This window comes from Aquarana catesbeiana, linkage group LG11 (assembly GCF_042186555.1).
Source record: "Aquarana catesbeiana isolate 2022-GZ linkage group LG11, ASM4218655v1, whole genome shotgun sequence".
In the NCBI taxonomy this organism is placed as follows: Eukaryota; Metazoa; Chordata; class Amphibia; order Anura; family Ranidae; genus Aquarana; species Aquarana catesbeiana.
In genome coordinates, this window is record NC_133334.1 from 74,752 (window position 1) to 94,468 (window position 19,717).

A 19,717-nucleotide genomic window follows, 5' to 3' on the forward strand; every position below is an offset into this window, starting at 1 on the left:
TTAAAAACAAATAGTGCTTTCTCTGCAGCCTGAAGTGAAGTTGCATGTTTACTGCCCCCCTATACGGCCCCCTATACCGCCCCTATACCGCCCCCCTATACCGCCCCCCTATACCGCCCCTATACCGCCCCCCTATACCGCCCCCTATAATGCCCCCCTATACCGCCCTTGTGTACAGCCCTGCCAGGCTGTGATGTTAAGGAATTTCCAGCTCGCCCAGAGGCCTGTCCTCTGCCAGCAAGTGAGTTTAATTACCACCTTAATCAGCCACAGAAGCTGTGTAATGAATATGTGTTCGGGTTTAAAGGGATGAGGTGGCAACCCTACCCGGGGGCCTCTCTGCCATCTCACCCAGGGGGCTGTCCTCTTCCCACTCACCCGGGGGCCTGTCCTCTTCCGGCTCACCCAGGGGCCTGTCCTCTTCTGGCTCACCCGGGGGCCTGTCTGGCACCTCACCCAGGGTCCTGTCCTCTTCCGGCTCACCCGGGGGCCTGTCTGGCGGCTCACCAAAGGGCCTGTCCTCTTCCGGCTCACCCAGGGGCCTGTCCTCTTCCGGCTCACCTGGGAGCCTGTCCTCTGGCGGCTCATCTGGGGGCCTGTCCTCTTCCGGCTCACCCGGGGGCCTGTCTGGCAGCTCACCCAGGGGCCTGTCCTCTTCCGGCTCACCCGGGGGCCTGTCTGGCGGCTCACCAAAGGGCCTGTCCTCTTCCGGCTCACCCAGGGGCCTGTCCTCTTCCGGCTCACCTGGGAGCCTGTCCTCTGGCGGCTCACCCAGGGGCCTATCCTCTGGCGGCTCATCTGGGGGCCTGTCCTCTTCCGGCTCACCCAGGGGCCTATCCTCTGGCGGCTCACCCGGGGGCCTGTCCTCTTCCGGCTCACCCAGGGGCCTATCCTCTGGCGGCTCATCTGGGGGCCTGTCCTCTTCCAGCTCACTCAGGGGCCTGTCCTCTGGCAGCTCACCCAGGGGCCTGTCCTCTGGCAGCTCATCCGGGGGCCTATCCTCTGGCGGCTCAACTGGGGGCCTGTCCTCTGGAGGCTCACCCGGGGGCCTGTCCTCTGGCGGCTCACCCAGGGGACTGTCCTCTGGCGGCTCACCCGGGGGACTGTCCTCTGGCGGCTCACCCGGGGGCCTGTCCTCTGGCGGCTCACCCGGGGGCCTGTCCTCTGGCGGCTCACCCGGGGGCCTGTCCTCTGGCGGCTCACCCAGGGTCCTGTCCTCTGGCGGCTCACCCGGGGGGGCCTCTGGTGGTTGCTGACAGCCTTCTTCCTCTAGCAGTTAGCGGAGAAGGAAGAATATTGCAGATCTTGCTGATTAGATGGAGAAAAGTCTAATGATCTCTCTTCTCTTTCCAGGAATCAGAAGTGTACAGAGTGGCGGCGGCGGAGAGGAAAGCACCGCGGGTGAAGTGTGGTAAGATAAATTGGAAGCATCTTCTGCCCAGATATTGCAGCCCCCCCACCACCAACAGGCCCAGGGATCCCGAGAACAAGAGGGGAGTCTAATGAGGTTGTCTCTTGCTACAAGACAGGTCCTCTTCCCCTCTCCCTCCCAGTCTGGTACAGTTTTCGGATAGGCAGCGCCCTTTATTAAAGTGGAGATAATATATATGAGGGGTCATCTCTGGAAATGTCACTGAGCACCATCATCGGCCTTTTCTGATTAATAAGCTCATAAAATGAGTCACATGATACGTCTACTGCCAATTCCTGCCTAATGAAAGTCGCCTTTTCAAAGGTTTAATTCACGGACCTCTGACCTCCGTTCCCGGGAGACGAGGACTGCTTTCCGGGTCACTTCACCATTTATGAATTCCTCCAGCAGTTCCTCCCACATCTGAGGAACCGGGCTGCACCTGCCAGGTGTTCTCAGACTTCAATCATCTAATATAAAGCAAATATGGAAAAGGTTCTATTCCTATTTTATAATTAGTATTCCTTTAAAGGAAGAGGTTAGTGTGGCCCTCAGTAGCAGGAATGTGGCCCCTGGCATGCACTCTACACAGTTTTTCTGAGGTGGATCTTCTGCTAAAATCAGAGAGAACCCAGTGATGGTGGAGTTCCCCCTCATGTTTCTGTCCTGTGTCCCCTTGTGCCAAGTGTCCCCTCATGTCCGTTGTCCCCTTATGCTCTCATGTCCAGTGTCTAGTGTCCCCTCATGTCCGGTATCCTCTCATGTCTTCTCATGTCCTCTCATGTCCCCTCATGTCTGGTGTCCTTTCATGTCCCCTCATGTCTGGTGTCTCCTCATGACCGGTGTCTCCTTGTGTCCCCTCATGTGTGGTGTCCTCTCATGTCTGGTGTCTCCTTGTGTCCCCTCATGTCCGGTGCCCTCATGTCTTCTCGTGTCCACACATGTCCTCTCATCCGGTGTCCTCTCATGTCTTCTCATGTCCTCTCATGTCCCCTCATGACTGATGTCCTCTCATATCCTCTCATGTCCTGTGTCTCTTCATGACTGGTGTCTCCTTGTGTCCCCTCATGTCCAGTGTCTACTCATGCCCCCTCATGTGTGATGTCCTCTCGTGTCCAGTGTCTCCTTGTGTCCCCTCATGTCCGGTGTCCCCTCATGTCCTCATGTCTTCTCGTGTCCCCACATATCCTCTCGTCCAGTGTCCTCTCATGTCTTCTCATGTCCTCTCATGTTCGGTGTCTCCTCGTGTCACCTCATGTTCGGTGTCGCCTCATGTCCCCTCATGTGTTATGTCCTCTCATGTCCAGTGTCTCCTCATGTCCCCTCATGTGTGATGTGCTCTCATGTCCGATGTCTCCTTGTGTCCCCTCATGTCCGGTGTTCCTCATGTCCGGTGTCCTCTCTTGTCTTCTTGTGTCCCCACATGTCCTCTCGTCCGGTGTCCTCTCATGTCTTCTCATGTCCTCTCATGTTCGGTGTCTCCTCGTGTCACCTCATGTTTGGTGTCTCCTCATGTCCCCTCATGTGTTGTCCTCTCATGTCCGGTGTCTCCTTGTGTCCCCTCATGTCCATTGTCTGCTAGTGTCACCTCATGTTCAGTGTCTCCTCATGTCCACTCATGTGTGATGTCCTCTCATGTCCAGTGTCTCCTCATGTCCCCTCATGTGTGATGTGCTCTCATGTCCGATGTCTCCTTGTGTCCCCTCGTGTCCGGTGTTCCTCATGTCCGGTGTCCTCTCATGTCTTTTCGTGTCCCCACATGTCCTCTCGTCCAGAGTCCTCTTATGTCTTCTCATGTCCTCTCATGTCCGGTGTCTCCTCCTGTCCCTTGTCTCCTCATGTTACCTCTTGTTCTTTGTCCCCTCATGTCTGGTGTCCCCTCATGTTATCTCATGTCTGGTGTCCCCTCATGTCTGGTGTCCCCTCATGTCCAGTGTCCCCTCATATCCCCTTATGTCTGGTGTCCCCACATGTCTGGTGTCCCTTCATATCCAGTGTCTCCTCATGTCTGGTGTCCCCTCATGTCTAGTGTCCCCAAATGTCTGATGTCCTCTCATTTTTGGTGTCCCCACATGTTTGGTGTCCCCACATGTCTGGTGTCCCCACATGTCCAGTGTCCCCTTGTGTCCTCTCATGTCCAGTGCCCCCACATGTCTGGTGCCCCCCACATTTCTGGTGTCCCCTCATGCCCGGTGTCCCCTCATGTCTGGTGTCATCTCATGTCTGATGTCCCCTCATGTCCAGTGTCCCCTTGTGTCCCCTCATGTCCAGTGTCTTCTCATGTCCAGTGCCCCCACATGACTGGTGCCCCTTACATGCCCCAGTGTCCCCTCATATCTGATGTCCCCTCATGTCTGTTGTTCTCACATGTCCAGTGTACCCTCATGTCCCCTGATGTCCGGTGTCCTCTCATGTCTGATATCCCCTCATGTCTGGTGTCCCCTCATGTCTGGTGTCCCCTCATGTCTGGTGTCCCCACATGTCCGGTGTCCTCTCATGTCTGATGTCCCCTCATGTCCAGTGTCCCCTCATGTCCGGCGTCCCCTCGTGTCTGGTGTCCACTCATGTCCTCTCATGTCTGGTGTCCCCTCATGTCCTCTCATGTCTGATGTGCCCACATGTCCGGTGTCCCCTCATGTCCAGTGTCTCCTCATATCTGGTGTTCTCTCATGTCTGATGTCCCCTCATGTCTGATGTACCCTCATGTCTAGTGTCCCCACATGTCTGGTGTCCTCTCATGTTTGATGTCCCCACATGTTTGGTGTCCCCACATGTCTGGTGCCCCCTTATGTCCGGTGTCCCCTCATGTCTTGTGTCCCCTCATGTCCGGTGTCCTCTCATGTCTTATGTCCCCTCATGTCCAGTTTCCCCTTGTGTCCCCTTGTGTCCCCTCATGTCTGGTGTCCCCACATGTCTAGTGTCCCCACATGTCCAGTGTACCCTCATGTCCCCTCATGTCCGGTGTCCTCTCATGTCTGATATCCCCTTATGTCCAGTTTCCCCTTGTGTCTCCTCATGTCCAGTGCCCCTACATGTCTAGTGTCCCCTCATGTCTGGTGCCTTCACATGTCTGGTGTCCCCTCATGTCTGGTGTCCCCTCATGTCTGGTGCCTTCACATGTCTGGTGTCCCCTCATGTCTGGTGTCCCCTCATGTCTGATGTCCCCTCATGTCCAGTGTCCCCTCATATCTGGTGTCCCCTCATGTCTGTTGTTCTCACATGTCCGGTGTACCCTTATGTCCCCTTGTGTCCGGTGTCCTCTCATGTCTGATATCCCCTCATATCCGGTGTCCCCTTGTGTCTCCTCATGTCCATTGCCCCTACATGTCTGGTGTCCCCTCATGTCTGGTGTTCCCTCATGTCTGGTGTTCCCTCATGTCTGGTGTTCCCTCATGTCTGGTGTCCCCTCATGTCTGGTGCCTTCACATGTCTGGTGTCCCCTCATGTCCAGTGTCCCCTCATATCTGGTGTCCCCTCATGTCTGTTGTTCTCACATGTCCGGTGTACCCTTATGTCCCCTCGTGTCCGGTGTCCTCTCATGTCTGATATCCCCTCATATCCGGTGTCCCCTTGTGTCTCCTCATGTCCATTGCCCCTACATGTCTAGTGTCCCCTCATGTCTGGTGTCCCCTCATGTCTGGTGTTCCCTCATGTCTGGTGTTCCCTCATGTCTGGTGTCCCCTCATGTCTGGTGTCCCCTCATGTCTGGTGTCCCCTCATGTCTGGTGTTCCCTCATGTCTGGTGTTCCCTCATGTCTGTTGTCCTCACATGTCCGTTGTCCCCTCATGTCCGGTGTCTTCTCATGTCTGGTGTCCTCTCATGTCTGATGTCCCTTCATGTCCAGTATCCCCTCATGTCCCCTTGTCTCTGGTCTCCCCTCATGTCCCCTCATTTCCAGTGTGTCCCCCTATGTCCCCTCATGTCCCCTTGTGTCCCCTCATCTCTGTGTCCTGTGTCTCCACAGAGCTGCTTCCATGCTTCAATGGCGGGGAATGTGTCCAGAAGAAGTTCTGTGATTGCGGCCGGTATAACGCCTCGGGATCGCGTTGTCAGATAGGTACTTGTGTGTCTTTCTGAGAATCTCATCCAATTGTCGTGTGTGTGGCTTGTCCTCCTCATCTGTTCCTCATGTCTTGTCATCCCACAGTCTACAACACTGGAGCTGACAGAGAGAACATTTGCCGCACGTGGGGACAATATCACTATGAAACCTTTGATGGCGTTTATTATTATTACCCGGGAACATCCACCTACGACCTCCTGCGACACAGCGACCCCGACGAGCCCAGCTTCGCCATCCAGGTCCGAGAAATGAGGCAGAGAGATCGGATGACCGAAAAACACCTTCCCAGATTCCCCAATCAATCCTCAGATTTCCAATTGTTTCCCAGATTCCCCAATCAATCCCCAGATTTCCAATTGTTTCCCAGATTCCCCAATCAATCCTCAGATTTCCAATTGTTTCCCAGATTCCCCAATCAATCCCCAGATTTCCAATTGTTTCCCAGATTCCCCAATCAATCCTCAGATTTCCAATTGTTTCCCAGATTCCCCAATCAATCCCAGATCCCCCAATCAATCCTCAGATTTCCAATTGTTTCCCAGATTCCCCAATCAATCCCCAGATCCCCCAATCAATCCTCAGATTTCCAATTGTTTCCCAGAGTCCCCAATCAATCCCCAGATCCCCCAATCAATCCTCAGATTTCCAATTGTTTCCCAGATTCCCCAATCAATCCTCAGATTTCCAATTGTTTCCCAGATTCCCCAATCAATCCTCAGATTTCCAATTGTTTCCCAGATTCCCCAATCAATCCTCAGATTTCCAATTGTTTCCCAGATTCCCCAATCAATCCTCAGATTTCCAATTGTTTCCCAGATTCCCCAATCAATCCCCAGATCCCCCAATCAATCCTCAGATTTCCAATTGTTTCCCAGATTCCCCAATCAATCCTCAGATTTCCAATTGTTTCCCAGATTCCCCAATCAATTCCCAGATTCCCCAATCAATTCCCAATTATTTCCCAGATTCCACAATTATTTCCCAAATTCCCCGATCATTTCTGAAATTCCGAGATCAATTCCCTGGTTCCCCGTTCATTTCCCAGATTCCCAATCGTTTCCCAGATTCCCTAATCAATTCCCAGATTTCCCAATTCCCATTAGTTGTGATTGGTCAGTGCTGTGATGTCTGTGATTGGTTAGTGGCATTCTTACTTTTAATGGATTGGAGGTTGGATCTTCAAATTGTATCTGTCAGACCAATCTGTTCTGGGGATGTATACCCAGTGGCAGCTCACCCTATTCTGACCAATCCTTGCCCAGCTCACTCTATCCTGACCAATCCCAGGCCAGCTCACCCTATCCTGACCAATCACAACCCAGTTCACTCTATCCTGATCAATCCCAGGTCAGCTTACTCTATCCAGACCAATCACAGGCCAGCTCACTCTATCCTGACCAATTGCAGCCCAGCTCCTTCTATCCTGACCAATCACAACCCAGCTCCTTCTATCCTGACCAATCACAGCCCAGCTCACTCCGGTCCCCTCCTTCCAATCTGTCTTTCATGTTCTCCTCCACAAGGACATCAGAACAATCCATTACATTTGTATGATTTTCCTTGCAGAGAATTGCCAGCATGCTGGACATTTATTATAGGTTGATGAGCTTTGTGTCTCCCCTGCAGGTACACAATGATGGGGACTGCGGCCCCCTCCCGTACTCCTGTCTGCGCTCCCTCAGTCTCTACTTTGCTGGAATTGGGGAAATTACCTTACAGAACCGAATTGTCCTTCATAACAACGTCAGGTAAGTGGCTACGACCTTCACCACATTATACTGAGGGGGTGGGGGGTCCTACTAGAGAAATGAGGGGGTCCTACTAGAGAAATGAGGGGGGTCCTACTAGAGAAATGAGGGGGGTCCAACTCCTACTAGAGAAATGAGGGGGGTCCTACTAGAGAAATGGGGGGGTCCTACTAGAGAAATGGGGAGGGTCCTACTAGAGAAATGGGGGGTCCTACTAGAGAAATGGGGGGTCCTACTAGAGAAATGAGGGGGGTCTTACTAGAGAAATGGGGGGGTCCTACTAGAGAAATGAGGGGGTCCTACTAGGGAAATGGGGGGGTCCTACTAGAGAAATGGGGGGGTCCTACTAGAGAAATGAGGGGGTCCTACTAGAGAAATGGGGGGGTCCTACTAGAGAAATGGGGGGTCCTACTAGAGAAATGAGGGAGGGTCCTACTAGAGAAATGGGGGGGTCCTACTAGAGAAATGAGGGAGGGTCCTACTAGAGAAATGAGGGGGGTCCTACTAGGGAAATGAGGGGGGTCCTACTAGAGAAATGAGGGGGGGGGTCCTACTAGAGAAATGAGGGGGGTCCTACTAGAGAAATGAGGGGGGTCCTACTAGAGAAATGAGGGGGGTCCTACTAGGGAAATGAGGGGGTCCTTCTAGAGAAATGAGGGAGGGTCCTACTAGAGAAATGAGGGAGGGTCCTACTAGAGAAATGAGGGGGTCCTTCTAGAGAAATGAGGGGGTCCTTCTAGAGAAATGAGGGAGGGTCCTACTAGAGAAATGAGGGGGTCCTTCTAGAGAAATGAGGGGGTCCTTCTAGAGAAATGAGGGAGGGTCCTACTAGAGAAATGAGGGGGGTCCTACTAGAGAAATGAGGGGGGTCCAACTCCTACTAGAGAAATGAGGGGGTTCCTACTAGAGAAATGAGGGGGGTCCTACTAGAAAAATGAGGGGGGTCCTACTAAAGAAATGAGGGAGGGTCCTACTAGAGAAATGAGGGGGTCCTTCTAGAGAAATGAGGGAGGGTCCTACTAGAGAAATGAGGGGGGTCCTACTAGAGAAATGAGGGGGTCCTTCTAGAGAAATGAGGGGGTCCTACTAGAGAAATGAGGGGGTCCTACTAGAGAAATGAGGGGGGTCCTACTAGAGAAATGAGGGAGGGTCCTACTAGAGAAATGAGGGGGTCCTTCTAGAGAAATGAGGGAGGGTCCTACTAGAGAAATGAGGTGGGTCCTACTAGAGAAATGAGGGGGTCCTACTAGAGAAATGAGGGGGTCCTTCTAGAGAAATGAGGGAGGGTCCTACTAGAGAAATGAGGGGGGTCCTACTAGAGAAATGAGGGGGTCCTACTAGAGAAATGATGGGGGGTCCTACTAGAGAAATGAGGGAGGGTCCTACTAGAGAAATGAGGGGGGTCCTACTAGAGAAATGAGGGGGGTCCTACTAGAGAAATGAGGGGGGTCCTACTAGAGAAATAAGGGGGGTCCTACTAGAGAAATGAGGGGGGTCCTGATAGAGAAATGAGGGGGGTCCTAGTAGAGAAATGAGAAGGGGGGTCCTACTAGAGAAATGAGGGGGGTCCTACTATAGAAATGAGGGGTCCTACTAGAGAATTGAGGGTGGGGGTCCTACTATAGAAATGGGGGGTTCTACTAGAGAAATGGAGGGGGGTCCTGATAGAGAAATGAGAGGGGTCCTGCTGGAGAAATGAGGGGGGTCCTGATAGAGAAATGAGGGGGGTCCTACTACAGAAATGAGAGGGGGTCCTACTAGAGAAATGAGGGGGTCCTACTAGAGAAATGAGGGGGGGTCCTACTATATAAATGGGGGGGGGGGGTCCTATTAGAGAAATGAGGGGGGTCCTACTAGAGAAATGAGGGGGGTCCTACTAGAGAAATGGGGGGGGTCCTACTAGAGAAATGAGGGGGGTCCTACTAGAGAAATGAGGGGGGTCCTACTAGGGAAATGAGGGGGTCCTTCTAGAGAAATGAGGGAGGGTCCTACTAGAGAAATGAGGGAGGGTCCTACTAGAGAAATGAGGGGGTCCTTCTAGAGAAATGAGGGGGTCCTTCTAGAGAAATGAGGGAGGGTCCTACTAGAGAAATGAGGGAGGGTCCTACTAGAGAAATGAGGGGGTCCTTCTAGAGAAATGAGGGGGTCCTTCTAGAGAAATGAGGGAGGGTCCTACTAGAGAAATGAGGGGGGTCCTACTAGAGAAATGAGGGGGGTCCAACTCCTACTAGAGAAATGAGGGGGTTCCTACTAGAGAAATGAGGGGGGTCCTACTAGAGAAATGAGGGGGGTCCTTCTAGAGAAATGAGGGAGGGTCCTACTAGAGAAATGAGGGGGGTCCTACTAGAGAAATGAGGGGGTCCTACTAGAGAAATGAGGGGGTCCTTCTAGAGAAATGAGGGAGGGTCCTACTAGAGAAATGAGGGGGGTCCTACTAGAGAAATGAGGGGGGTCCTACTAGAGAAATGAGGGAGGGTCCTACTAGAGAAATGAGGGGGTCCTTCTAGAGAAATGAGGGAGGGTCCTACTAGAGAAATGAGGGGGGTCCTACTAGAGAAATGAGGGGGTCCTACTAGAGAAATGAGGGGGTCCTTCTAGAGAAATGAGGGAGGGTCCTACTAGAGAAATGAGGGGGGTCCTACTAGAGAAATGAGGGGGGTCCTACTAGAGAAATGAGGGGGTCCTACTAGAGAAATGAGGGAGGGTCCTACTAGAGAAATGAGGGGGGTCCTACTAGAGAAATGAGAGGGGTCCTACTAGAGAAATGAGGGGGGTCCTGATAGAGAAATGAGGGGGGTCCTACTAGAGAAATGAGGGGGGTCCTACTAGAGAAATGAGGAGGGGGGTCCTACTAGAGAAATGAGGGGGGTCCTACTATAGAAATGAGGGGTCCTACTAGAGAATTGAGGGTGGGGGTCCTACTATAGAAATGGGGGGTTCTACTAGAGAAATGGAGGGGGGTCCTGATAGAGAAATGAGAGGGGTCCTGCTGGAGAAATGAGGGGGGTCCTGATAGAGAAATGAGGGGGGTCCTACTAGAGAAATGAGGGGGGTCCTACTACAGAAATGAGAGGGGGTCCTACTAGAGAAATGAGGGGGGTCCTACTAGAGAAATGAGGGGGGTCCTACTATATAAATGGGGGGGTCCTATTAGAGAAATGAGGGGGGTCCTACTAGAGAAATGAGGGGATGGGGGGTCCTAAAAGAGAAACGAGGGGGGGTCCTACTAGAGAAATGGAGGGGGTCCTGATAGAGAAATGAGGGGGGGTCCTACTAGAGAAATGAGGGGGGTCCTACTAGAGAAATGAGGGGGGTCCTACTAGAGAAATGAGGGAGGGTCCTACTAGAGAAATGAGGGGGTCCTTCTAGAGAAATGAGGGAGGGTCCTACTAGAGAAATGAGGGAGGGTCCTACTAGAGAAATGAGGGGGGTCCTACTAGAGAAATGAGGGGGGTCCTACTAGAGAAATGAGGGGGGTCCTACTAGAGAAATGAGGGAGGGTCCTACTAGAGAAATGAGGGGGTCCTTCTAGAGAAATGAGGGAGGGTCCTACTAGAGAAATGAGGGGGGTCCTACTAGAGAAATGAGGGGGGTCCTACTAGAGAAATTAGGGAGGGTCCTACTAGAGAAATGAGGGGGTCCTACTAGAGAAATGATGGGGGGTCTTACTAGAGAAATGAGGGAGGGTCCTACTAGAGAAATGAGGGGGTCCTACTAGAGAAATGAGGGAGGGTCCTACTAGAGAAATGAGGGGGGTCCTACTAGAGAAATGAGGGGGGTCCTACTAGAGAAATGAGGGGGGTCCTACTAGAGAAATGAGGGGGGTCCTACTAGAGAAATGAGGGGGGTCCTACTAGAGAAATGAGGAGGGGGGTCCTACTAGAGAAATGAGGGGGGTCCTACTATAGAAATGAGGGGTCCTACTAGAGAATTGAGGGTGGAGGTCCTACTATAGAAATGGGGGGTTCTACTAGAGAAATGGAGGGGGGTCCTGATAGAGAAATGAGAGGGGTCCTGCTGGAGAAATGAGGGGGGTCCTGATAGAGAAATGAGGGGGGTCCTACTAGAGAAATGAGAGGGGGTCCTACTAGAGAAATGAGGGGGGTCCTACTAGAGAAATGAGGGGGGTCCTACTATATAAATGGGGGGGTCCTATTAGAGAAATGAGGGGGGTCCTACTAGAGAAATGAGGGGATGGGGGGTCCTGATAGAGAAACGAGGGGGGGTCCTACTAGAGAAATGGAGGGGGCCCTGATAGAGAAATGAGGGGGGTCCTACTATAGAAATGAGGGGGGTCCTACTATAGAAATGAGGGGTCCTACTAGAGAATTGAGGGTGGGGGTCCTACTATAGAAATGGGGGGTTCTACTAGAGAAATGGAGGGGGGTCCTGATAGAGAAATGAGAGGGGTCCTGCTGGAGAAATGAGGGGGGTCCTGATAGAGAAATGAGGGGGGTCCTACTACAGAAATGAGAGGGGGTCCTACTAGAGAAATGAGGGGGGTCCTACTAGAGAAATGAGGGGGGTCCTACTATATAAATGGGGGGGTCCTATTAGAGAAATGAGGGGGGTCCTACTAGAGAAATGAGGGGATGGGGGGTCCTGATAGAGAAACGAGGGGGGGTCCTACTAGAGAAATGGAGGGGGTCCTGATAGAGAAATGAGGGGATGGTGGGGTCCTGATAGAGAAATGAGGGATCCTGCTAGAGGAGGGGGGGTTCTGCTAGAGAAATGAGAGGGGGGCTGGTAGAGAACTGAGGGGGGGTCCTGCTGGAGAAATGAGGGGGGGTCCTGCTAGAGGAATGAGGGGGGCTGGTAGAGAAATGAGGGGGTCCTACAAGAAGAATGAGGAGATGGGGGTTTGGTAATGATGGACAGTAGAGATCATCTACAGTATGTGACAAAAGTAAGTACACCCCTCAGTGACATTTGTGTAAATCTTTCCTTCTATCTTTTCATGTGACAACACTGAAGAAATGACACTTGTCTACAATGTAAAGTAGTGAGTGTACAGCTTGTATAACAGTGTAAATTTACTGTCCCCTCAAAATAACTCAACACACAGCCATTAATGTCTAAACCGCTGGCAACAAAAGTGAGTACACCCCTAAGTGAAAATCTCCAAATTGGGCCCAATTAGCCATTTTCCCTCCACGGTGTCATGTGACTCGTTAGTATTACAAGGTCTCAGGTGTGAATGGGGAGCAGGTGTGTTAAATTTGGTGTTATCGCTCTCACTCTCTCATACTGGTCACTGGAAGTACAACATGGCACCTCATGGCAAAGAACTCTCTGAGGATCTGAAAAAAAGAATTGTTGCTCTACATAAAGATGACCTAGGCTATAAGAAGATTGCCAAGACCCTGAAACTGATCTGCAGCACGGTGGCCAAGACCATACAGCGGTATAACAGGACAGGTTCCACTCAGAACAGGCCTCGCCATGGTCAACCAAAAAAGTTGAGGTCACGTGCTCAGCGTCATATCCAGAGGTTGTCTTTGGGAAATAGACGTATGAGTGCTGCCAGCATTGCTGCAGAGGTTGTAGGGGTGGGGGGTCAGCCTGTCAGTGCTCAGACCATACGCCGCACACTGCATCAAATTGGTCTGCATGGCTGTCATCCCAGAAGGAAGCCTCTTCTAAAGATGATGCACAAGAAAGTCCACAAACAGTTTGCTGAAGACAAGCAGACTAAGGACATGGATTACTGGAACCATGTCCTGTGGTCTGATGAGACCAAGATAAACGTATTTGGTTCAGATGGTGACAAGCGTGTGTGGGGGCAACCAGGTGAGGAGGACAAAGACAAGTGTGTCTTGTCTACAGTCAAGCATGGTGGTGGGAGTGTCATGTGTCATGGTCTGGGGGTACATGAGTGCTGCCGGCACTGGGGGGCTACAGATCACTGTGACTGTGACATACTGAAGCAGAGCATGATCCCCTCCCTTCAGAGACTGGACCGCAGGGCAGTATTCCAACATGATAACCACCCCAAACACACCTCCAAGACCACCACTGCCTTGCTAAAGAAGCTGAGGGTAAAGGTGATGGACTGGCCAAGCATGTCTCCAGACCTAAACCCTATTGATCATCTGTGGGACATCCTCAAACGAAAGGTGGAGGAGCGCAAGGTCTCTAACATCCACCAGCTCTGTGATGTCATCATGGGGGAGGGGAAGAGGACTCCAGTGACAACCTGTGAAGCTCTGGTGACCTCCATGCCCAAGAGGGTTAAGGCAGTGCTGGAAAATAATGGTGGCCACACAAAATATTGACACTTTGGGCCCAATTTGGACATTTTCACTTAGGGGTGTACTGACTTTTGTTGCCAGCGGTTTAGACATTAATGGCTGTGTGTTGAGTTATTTTGTGGGGACAGTAAATTTACACTGTTATACAAGCTGTACACTCACTACTTTACATTGTAGACAAGTGTCATTTCTTCAGTGTTGTCACATGAAAAGATAGAAGAAAAGATTTACACAAATGTCACTGAGGGGTGTACTTACTTTTGTCAGATACTGTATATACTGCATGAGCGGAGTGTGTGGGGGGGAATTATGGGCGGAGTGGGGGGTAGTTATGGAAAGAATGGGGTAGTTATGGGCAGAGTGCAGTAATTATGGGCGGAGTGCGGTAATTATGGCCGGAGTAGGGGAATTATGGGCGGTATGACGGGAGGGCCCATGGAACTCAGAATCCCTTGGAAAGTATGGGATGCCCTTGTTTCAGCTCCCCATACACCTCTTATGTCTAAGTCACCCTGTGCTATCCTGGCACAGGGTGAGTGAGAAAATATATCTTGGATTGCTTAAAATGGGACAGTAATATTTCTCCACAATATCTCCCAGGATATATGTGAAGACTATTCTTGGTTTGTTTGATTCTGAACTCATCATGTTAGTAGAGAGGGCTGATCACATTGTCCTTTGTACAATGTAGGAGACGGGCGACTCCTAGTGGAGCTCCTGCTATTGTGAGAAAATGTCCTGTATTTATACTTATGATAATGTATAATGTACTGTGTGAAGCTCGGTGACAACGAGTCTGACCTGTAGTGAAATCCTGATTAATCATACAATACTCGGAGGACATGGAGTCGCATCGGCTGCTTTAAGGGATTAGTTAATTAGCTCATGTTAATTAGGTTTCTGGTTACAGGTGTATTGTTAGAGTAATATGAGCAGGAGGGGGATCTCCTCTTCTACTGTATATAAGACTTGTATTTCGGTTCTAATAAACAGTCCATGTTCAGCAACTAAACAAGTATCGTCTTGTTTTGTGCTTGTGAGCGGTTGGAATATCTGATATCTATATTCAGATTGGGAGGAAGTGGTCAATGACGAAAGCACTCAAGCAGAGTGGGGGACGTTTCGTTACAGGCGGAGTGGGGGGGTAGTTATGGGTGGAGTGGGGGTAGTTATGGGCGGAGTGAGGAGGTTATGGGTGGAGTGGGGGGGGAATTATGGTTGGAGTGGGGGGGAATTATGAGCAGACTGGGGGGTAGTTATAGGTGGAGTGGGATAGTTATGGGCGGAGTGGGGGGAATTATGGGTGGAGTGGGGGGAATTATGGGTGGAGTGGGGGGAATTATGAGCAGACTGGGGGGTAGTTATAGGTGGAGTGGGATAGTTATGGGCGGAGTGGGGGGAATTATGGGTGGAGTGGGGGGAATTATGAGCAGACTGGGGGGTAGTTATAGGTGGAGTGGGATAGTTATGGGTGGAGTGGGGGGGAATTATGAGCGGACTGGGGGGTAGTTATAGGTGGAGTGGGATAGTTATGGGCGGAGTGGGGGGAATTATGGGTGGAGTGGGGGGGAATTATGAGCAGACTGGGGGGTAGTTATAGGTGGAGTGGGATAGTTATGGGCGGAGTGGGGGGAATTATGGGTGGAGTGGGGGGGAATTATGAGCGGACTGGGGGGGTAGTTATAGGCGGAGTGGGGTAGTTATGGGCAGAGTGGGGTAGTTATGGCAGAGTGGGGGGGGATTATGGGCGGAGTGGGGGAATTATGTGAGGAGTGGGGTGGGAAGGGAATTATGAGCAGAGTGGGGGTTAGTTATGGGCGGAGTGGGGGGGAATTATGGGCAGAGTGGGGGGGATTATGGGTGGAGTGGGGGGAGAATTATGAGCGGAGTGGGAGGAGAATTATGGGCGGAGTGGGAGCGGAATTATAGGCAGAGTGAGAGGGGGATTATGGGTGGAGTGGGGGGGAATTATAGGTGGAGTGGGGGGGTATTTATGGGCGGAGTGGGGGGTAGTTATAGGTGGAGTGGGATAGTTATGGGTGGAGTGGGGGGAATTATGGGTGGAGTGGGGGGGAATTATGAGCAGACTGGGGGGTAGTTATAGGTGGAGTGGGATAGTTATGGGCGGAGTGGGGGGGAATTATGGGTGGAGTGGGGGGGAATTATGGGCGGAGTGGGGGGGAATTATAGGTGGAGTGGGATAGTTATGGGTGGAGTGGGGGGGAATTATGAGCGGACTGGGGGGTAGTTATAGGTGGAGTGGGATAGTTATGGGCGGAGTGGGGGGAATTATGGGCGGAGTGGGGGGAATTATGAGCAGACTGGGGGGTAGTTATAGGTGGAGTGGGATAGTTATGGGTGGAGTGGGGGGGAATTATGAGCGGACTGGGGGGGAATTATGAGCGGACTGGGGGGTAGTTATAGGTGGAGTGGGATAGTTATGGGCGGAGTGGGGGGAATTATGGGTGGAGTGGGGGGAATTATGAGCGGACTGGGGGGTAGTTATAGGTGGAGTGGGATAGTTATGGGTGGAGTGGGGGGGAATTATGGGTGGAGTGGGGGGGAATTATGAGCAGACTGGGGGGTAGTTATAGGTGGAGTGGGATAGTTATGGGTGGAGTGGGGGGGAATTATGAGCAGACTGGGGGGTAGTTATAGGTGGAGTGGGATAGTTATGGGTGGAGTGGGGGGGAATTATGAGCGGACTGGGGGGGAATTATGAGCGGACTGGGGGGTAGTTATAGGTGGAGTGGGATAGTTATGGGCGGAGTGGGGGGAATTATGAGCGGACTGGGGGGTAGTTATAAGTGGAGTGGGATAGTTATGGGTGGAGTGGGGGGGAATTATGGGTGGAGTGGGGGGGAATTATGAGCAGACTAGGGGGTAGTTATAGGTGGAGTGGGATAGTTATGGGTGGAGTGGGGGGGAATTATGAGCGGACTGGGGGGTAGTTATAGGTGGAGTGGGATAGTTATGGGCGGAGTGGGGGGAATTATGAGCGAACTGAGGGGTAGTTATAGGTGGAGTGGGATAGTTATGGGTGGAGTGGGGGGAATTATGGGTGGAGTGGGGGGAATTATGAGCAGACTGGGGGGTAGTTATAGGTGGAGTGGGATAGTTATGGGCGGAGTGGGGGGGAATTATGGGTGGAGTGGGGGGGAATTATGGGCGGAGTGGGGGGGAATTATAGGTGGAGTGGGATAGTTATGGGTGGAGTGGGGGGGAATTATGAGCGGACTGGGGGGGAATTATGAGCGGACTGGGGGTAGTTATAGGTGGAGTGGGATAGTTATGGGCGGAGTGGGGGGAATTATGAGCGGACTGGGGGGAATTATGAGCAGACTGGGGGGTAGTTATAGGTGGAGTGGGATAGTTATGGGTGGAGTGGGGGGGAATTATGAGCGGACTGGGGGGAATTATGAGCAGACTGGGGGGTAGTTATAGGTGGAGTGGGATAGTTATGGGTGGAGTGGGGGGGAATTATGAGCAGACTGGGGGGTAGTTATAGGTGGAGTGGGGTAGTTATGGCAGAGTGGGGGGGGGATTATGGGCGGAGTGGGGGAATTATGTGAGGAGTGGGGTGGGAAGGGAATTATGAGCAGAGTGGGGGTTAGTTATGGGTGGAGTGGGGGGGAATTATGGGCAGAGTGGGGGGGATTATGGGTGGAGTGGGGGGAGAATTATGAGCGGAGTGGGAGGAGAATTATGGGCGGAGTGGGAGCGGAATTATAGGCAGAGTGAGAGGGGGATTATGGGTGGAGTGGGGGGGGAATTATAGGTGAAGTGGGGGGGTATTTATGGGCGGAGTGGGGGGTAGTTATAGGTGGAGTGGGATAGTTATGGGCGGAGTGGGGGGAATTATGGGTGGAGTGGGGGGAATTATGAGCAGACTGGGGGGTAGTTATAGGTGGAGTGGGATAGTTATGGGCGGAGTGGGGGGAATTATGGGCGGAGTGGGGGGGAATTATGAGCGGACTGGGGGGTAGTTATAGGTGGAGTGGGATAGTTATGGGCGGAGTGGGGGGAATTATGGGTGGAGTGGGGGGAATTATGAGCAGACTGGGGGGTAGTTATAGGTGGAGTGGGATAGTTATGGGTGGAGTGGGGGGGAATTATGGGTGGAGTGGGGGGAATTATGGGTGGAGTGGGGGGAATTATGAGCAGACTGGGGGGTAGTTATAGGTGGAGTGGGATAGTTATGGGCGGAGTTGGGGGGAATTATGAGCGGACTGGGGGGTAGTTATAGGTGGAGTGGGATAGTTATGGGTGGAGTGGGGGGGAATTATGGGTGGAGTGGGGGGGAATTATGAGCGGACTGGGGGGTAGTTATAGGTGGAGTGGGATAGTTATGGGCGGAGTGGGGGGGAATTATGAGCGGACTGGGGGTAGTTATAGGTGGAGTGGGATAGTTATGGGAGGAGTGGGGGGGAATTATGGGCGGACTGGGGGGGAATTATGAGCGGACTGGGGGGTAGTTATAGGTGGAGTGGGATAGTTATGGGTGGAGTGGGGGGGAATTATGAGCGGACTGGGGGGTAGTTATAGGTGGAGTGGGATAGTTATGGGTGGAGTGGGGGGGAATTATGGGTGGAGTGGGGGGGAATTATGAGCAGACTAGGGGGTAGTTATAGGTGGAGTGGGATAGTTATGGGTGGAGTGGGGGGGAATTATGAGCGGACTGGGGGGTAGTTATAGGTGGAGTGGGATAGTTATGGGCGGAGTGGGGGGAATTATGGGTGGAGTGGGGGGAATTATGAGCGAACTGGGGGGTAGTTATAGGTGGAGTGGGATAGTTATGGGTGGAGTGGGGGGGAATTATGGGTGGAGTGGGGGGGAATTATGAGCAGACTAGGGGGTAGTTATAGGTGGAGTGGGATAGTTATGGGCGGAGTGGGGGGGAATTATGGGTGGAGTGGGGGGGAATTATGAGCAGACTAGGGGGTAGTTATAGGTGGAGTGGGATAGTTATGGGCGGAGTGGGGGGGAATTATGGGTGGAGTGGGGGGGAATTATGAGCAGACTAGGGGGTAGTTATAGGTGGAGTGGGATAGTTATGGGTGGAGTGGGGGGGAATTATGGGTGGAGTGGGAGGGAATTATGAGCAGACTAGGGGGTAGTTATAGGTGGAGTGGGATAGTTATGGGTGGAGTGGGGGGGAATTATGAGCGGACTGGGGGGTAGTTATAGGTGGAGTGGGATAGTTATGGGCGGAGTGGGGGGAATTATGGGTGGAGTGGGGGGAATTATGAGCGAACTGGGGGGTAGTTATAGGTGGAGTGGGATAGTTATGGGTGGAGTGGGGGGAATTATGGGTGGAGTGGGGGGAATTATGAGCAGACTGGGGGGTAGTTATAGGTGGAGTGGGATAGTTATGGGCGGAGTGGGGGGGAATTATGGGCGGAGTGGGGGGAATTATAGGTGGAGTGGGATAGTTATGGGTGGAGTGGGGGGGAATTATGAGCGGACTGGGGGGGAATTATGAGCGGACTGGGGGTAGTTATAGGTGGAGTGGGATAGTTATGGGCGGAGTGGGGGGAATTATGAGCGGACTGGGGGGTAGTTATAGGTGGAGTGGGATAGTTATGGGCGGAGTGGGGGGGGAATTATGAGCGGACTGGGGGGTAGTTATAGGTGGAGTGGGATAGTTATGGGTGGAGTGGGGGGGAATTATGGGTGGAGTGGGGGGGAATTATGAGCAGACTAGGGGGTAGTTATAGGTGGAGTGGGATAGTTATGGGTGGAGTGGGGGGGAATTATGGGTGGAGTGGGGGGAATTATGAGCGAACTGGGGGGTAGTTATAGGTGGAGTGGGATAGTTATGGGCGGAGTGGGGGGAATTATGGGTGGAGTGGGGGGAATTATGAGCGAACTGGGGGGTAGTTATAGGTGGAGTGGGATAGTTATGGGTGGAGTGGGGGGGAATTATGAGCAGACTGGGGGGTAGTTATAGGTGGAGTGGGATAGTTATGGGCGGAGTGGGGGGGGAATTATGAGCGGACTGGGGGGTAGTTATAGGTGGAGTGGGATAGTTATGGGTGGAGTGGGGGGGAATTATGGGTGGAGTGGGGGGGAATTATGAGCGGACTGGGGGGTAGTTATAGGTGGAGTGGGATAGTTATGGGTGGAGTGGGGGGGAATTATGGGTGGAGTGGGGGGGAATTATGAGCAGACTAGGGGGTAGTTATAGGTGGAGTGGGATAGTTATGGGTGGAGTGGGGGGGAATTATGGGTGGAGTGGGGGGA

The 19,717-nt window shown here is 52.5% G+C and overlaps 1 protein-coding gene across 1 annotated transcript in view; it reads left to right on the forward strand.

Moving 5' to 3' along the window:
• Positions 1-309: 309 nt before the first annotated feature.
• The window catches only part of OTOG (otogelin), a 310,396-nt gene continuing 290,988 nt past the window's right edge, over positions 310-19,717 (forward strand). The window contains exons 1-5 of the mRNA XM_073605993.1: positions 310-1,275; positions 1,354-1,411; positions 5,377-5,469; positions 5,560-5,714; positions 7,102-7,223. Coding sequence (XP_073462094.1) covers positions 310-1,275; positions 1,354-1,411; positions 5,377-5,469; positions 5,560-5,714; positions 7,102-7,223 — 1,394 coding nt within the window. The remainder of the gene's footprint in view (positions 1,276-1,353; positions 1,412-5,376; positions 5,470-5,559; positions 5,715-7,101; positions 7,224-19,717) is intronic.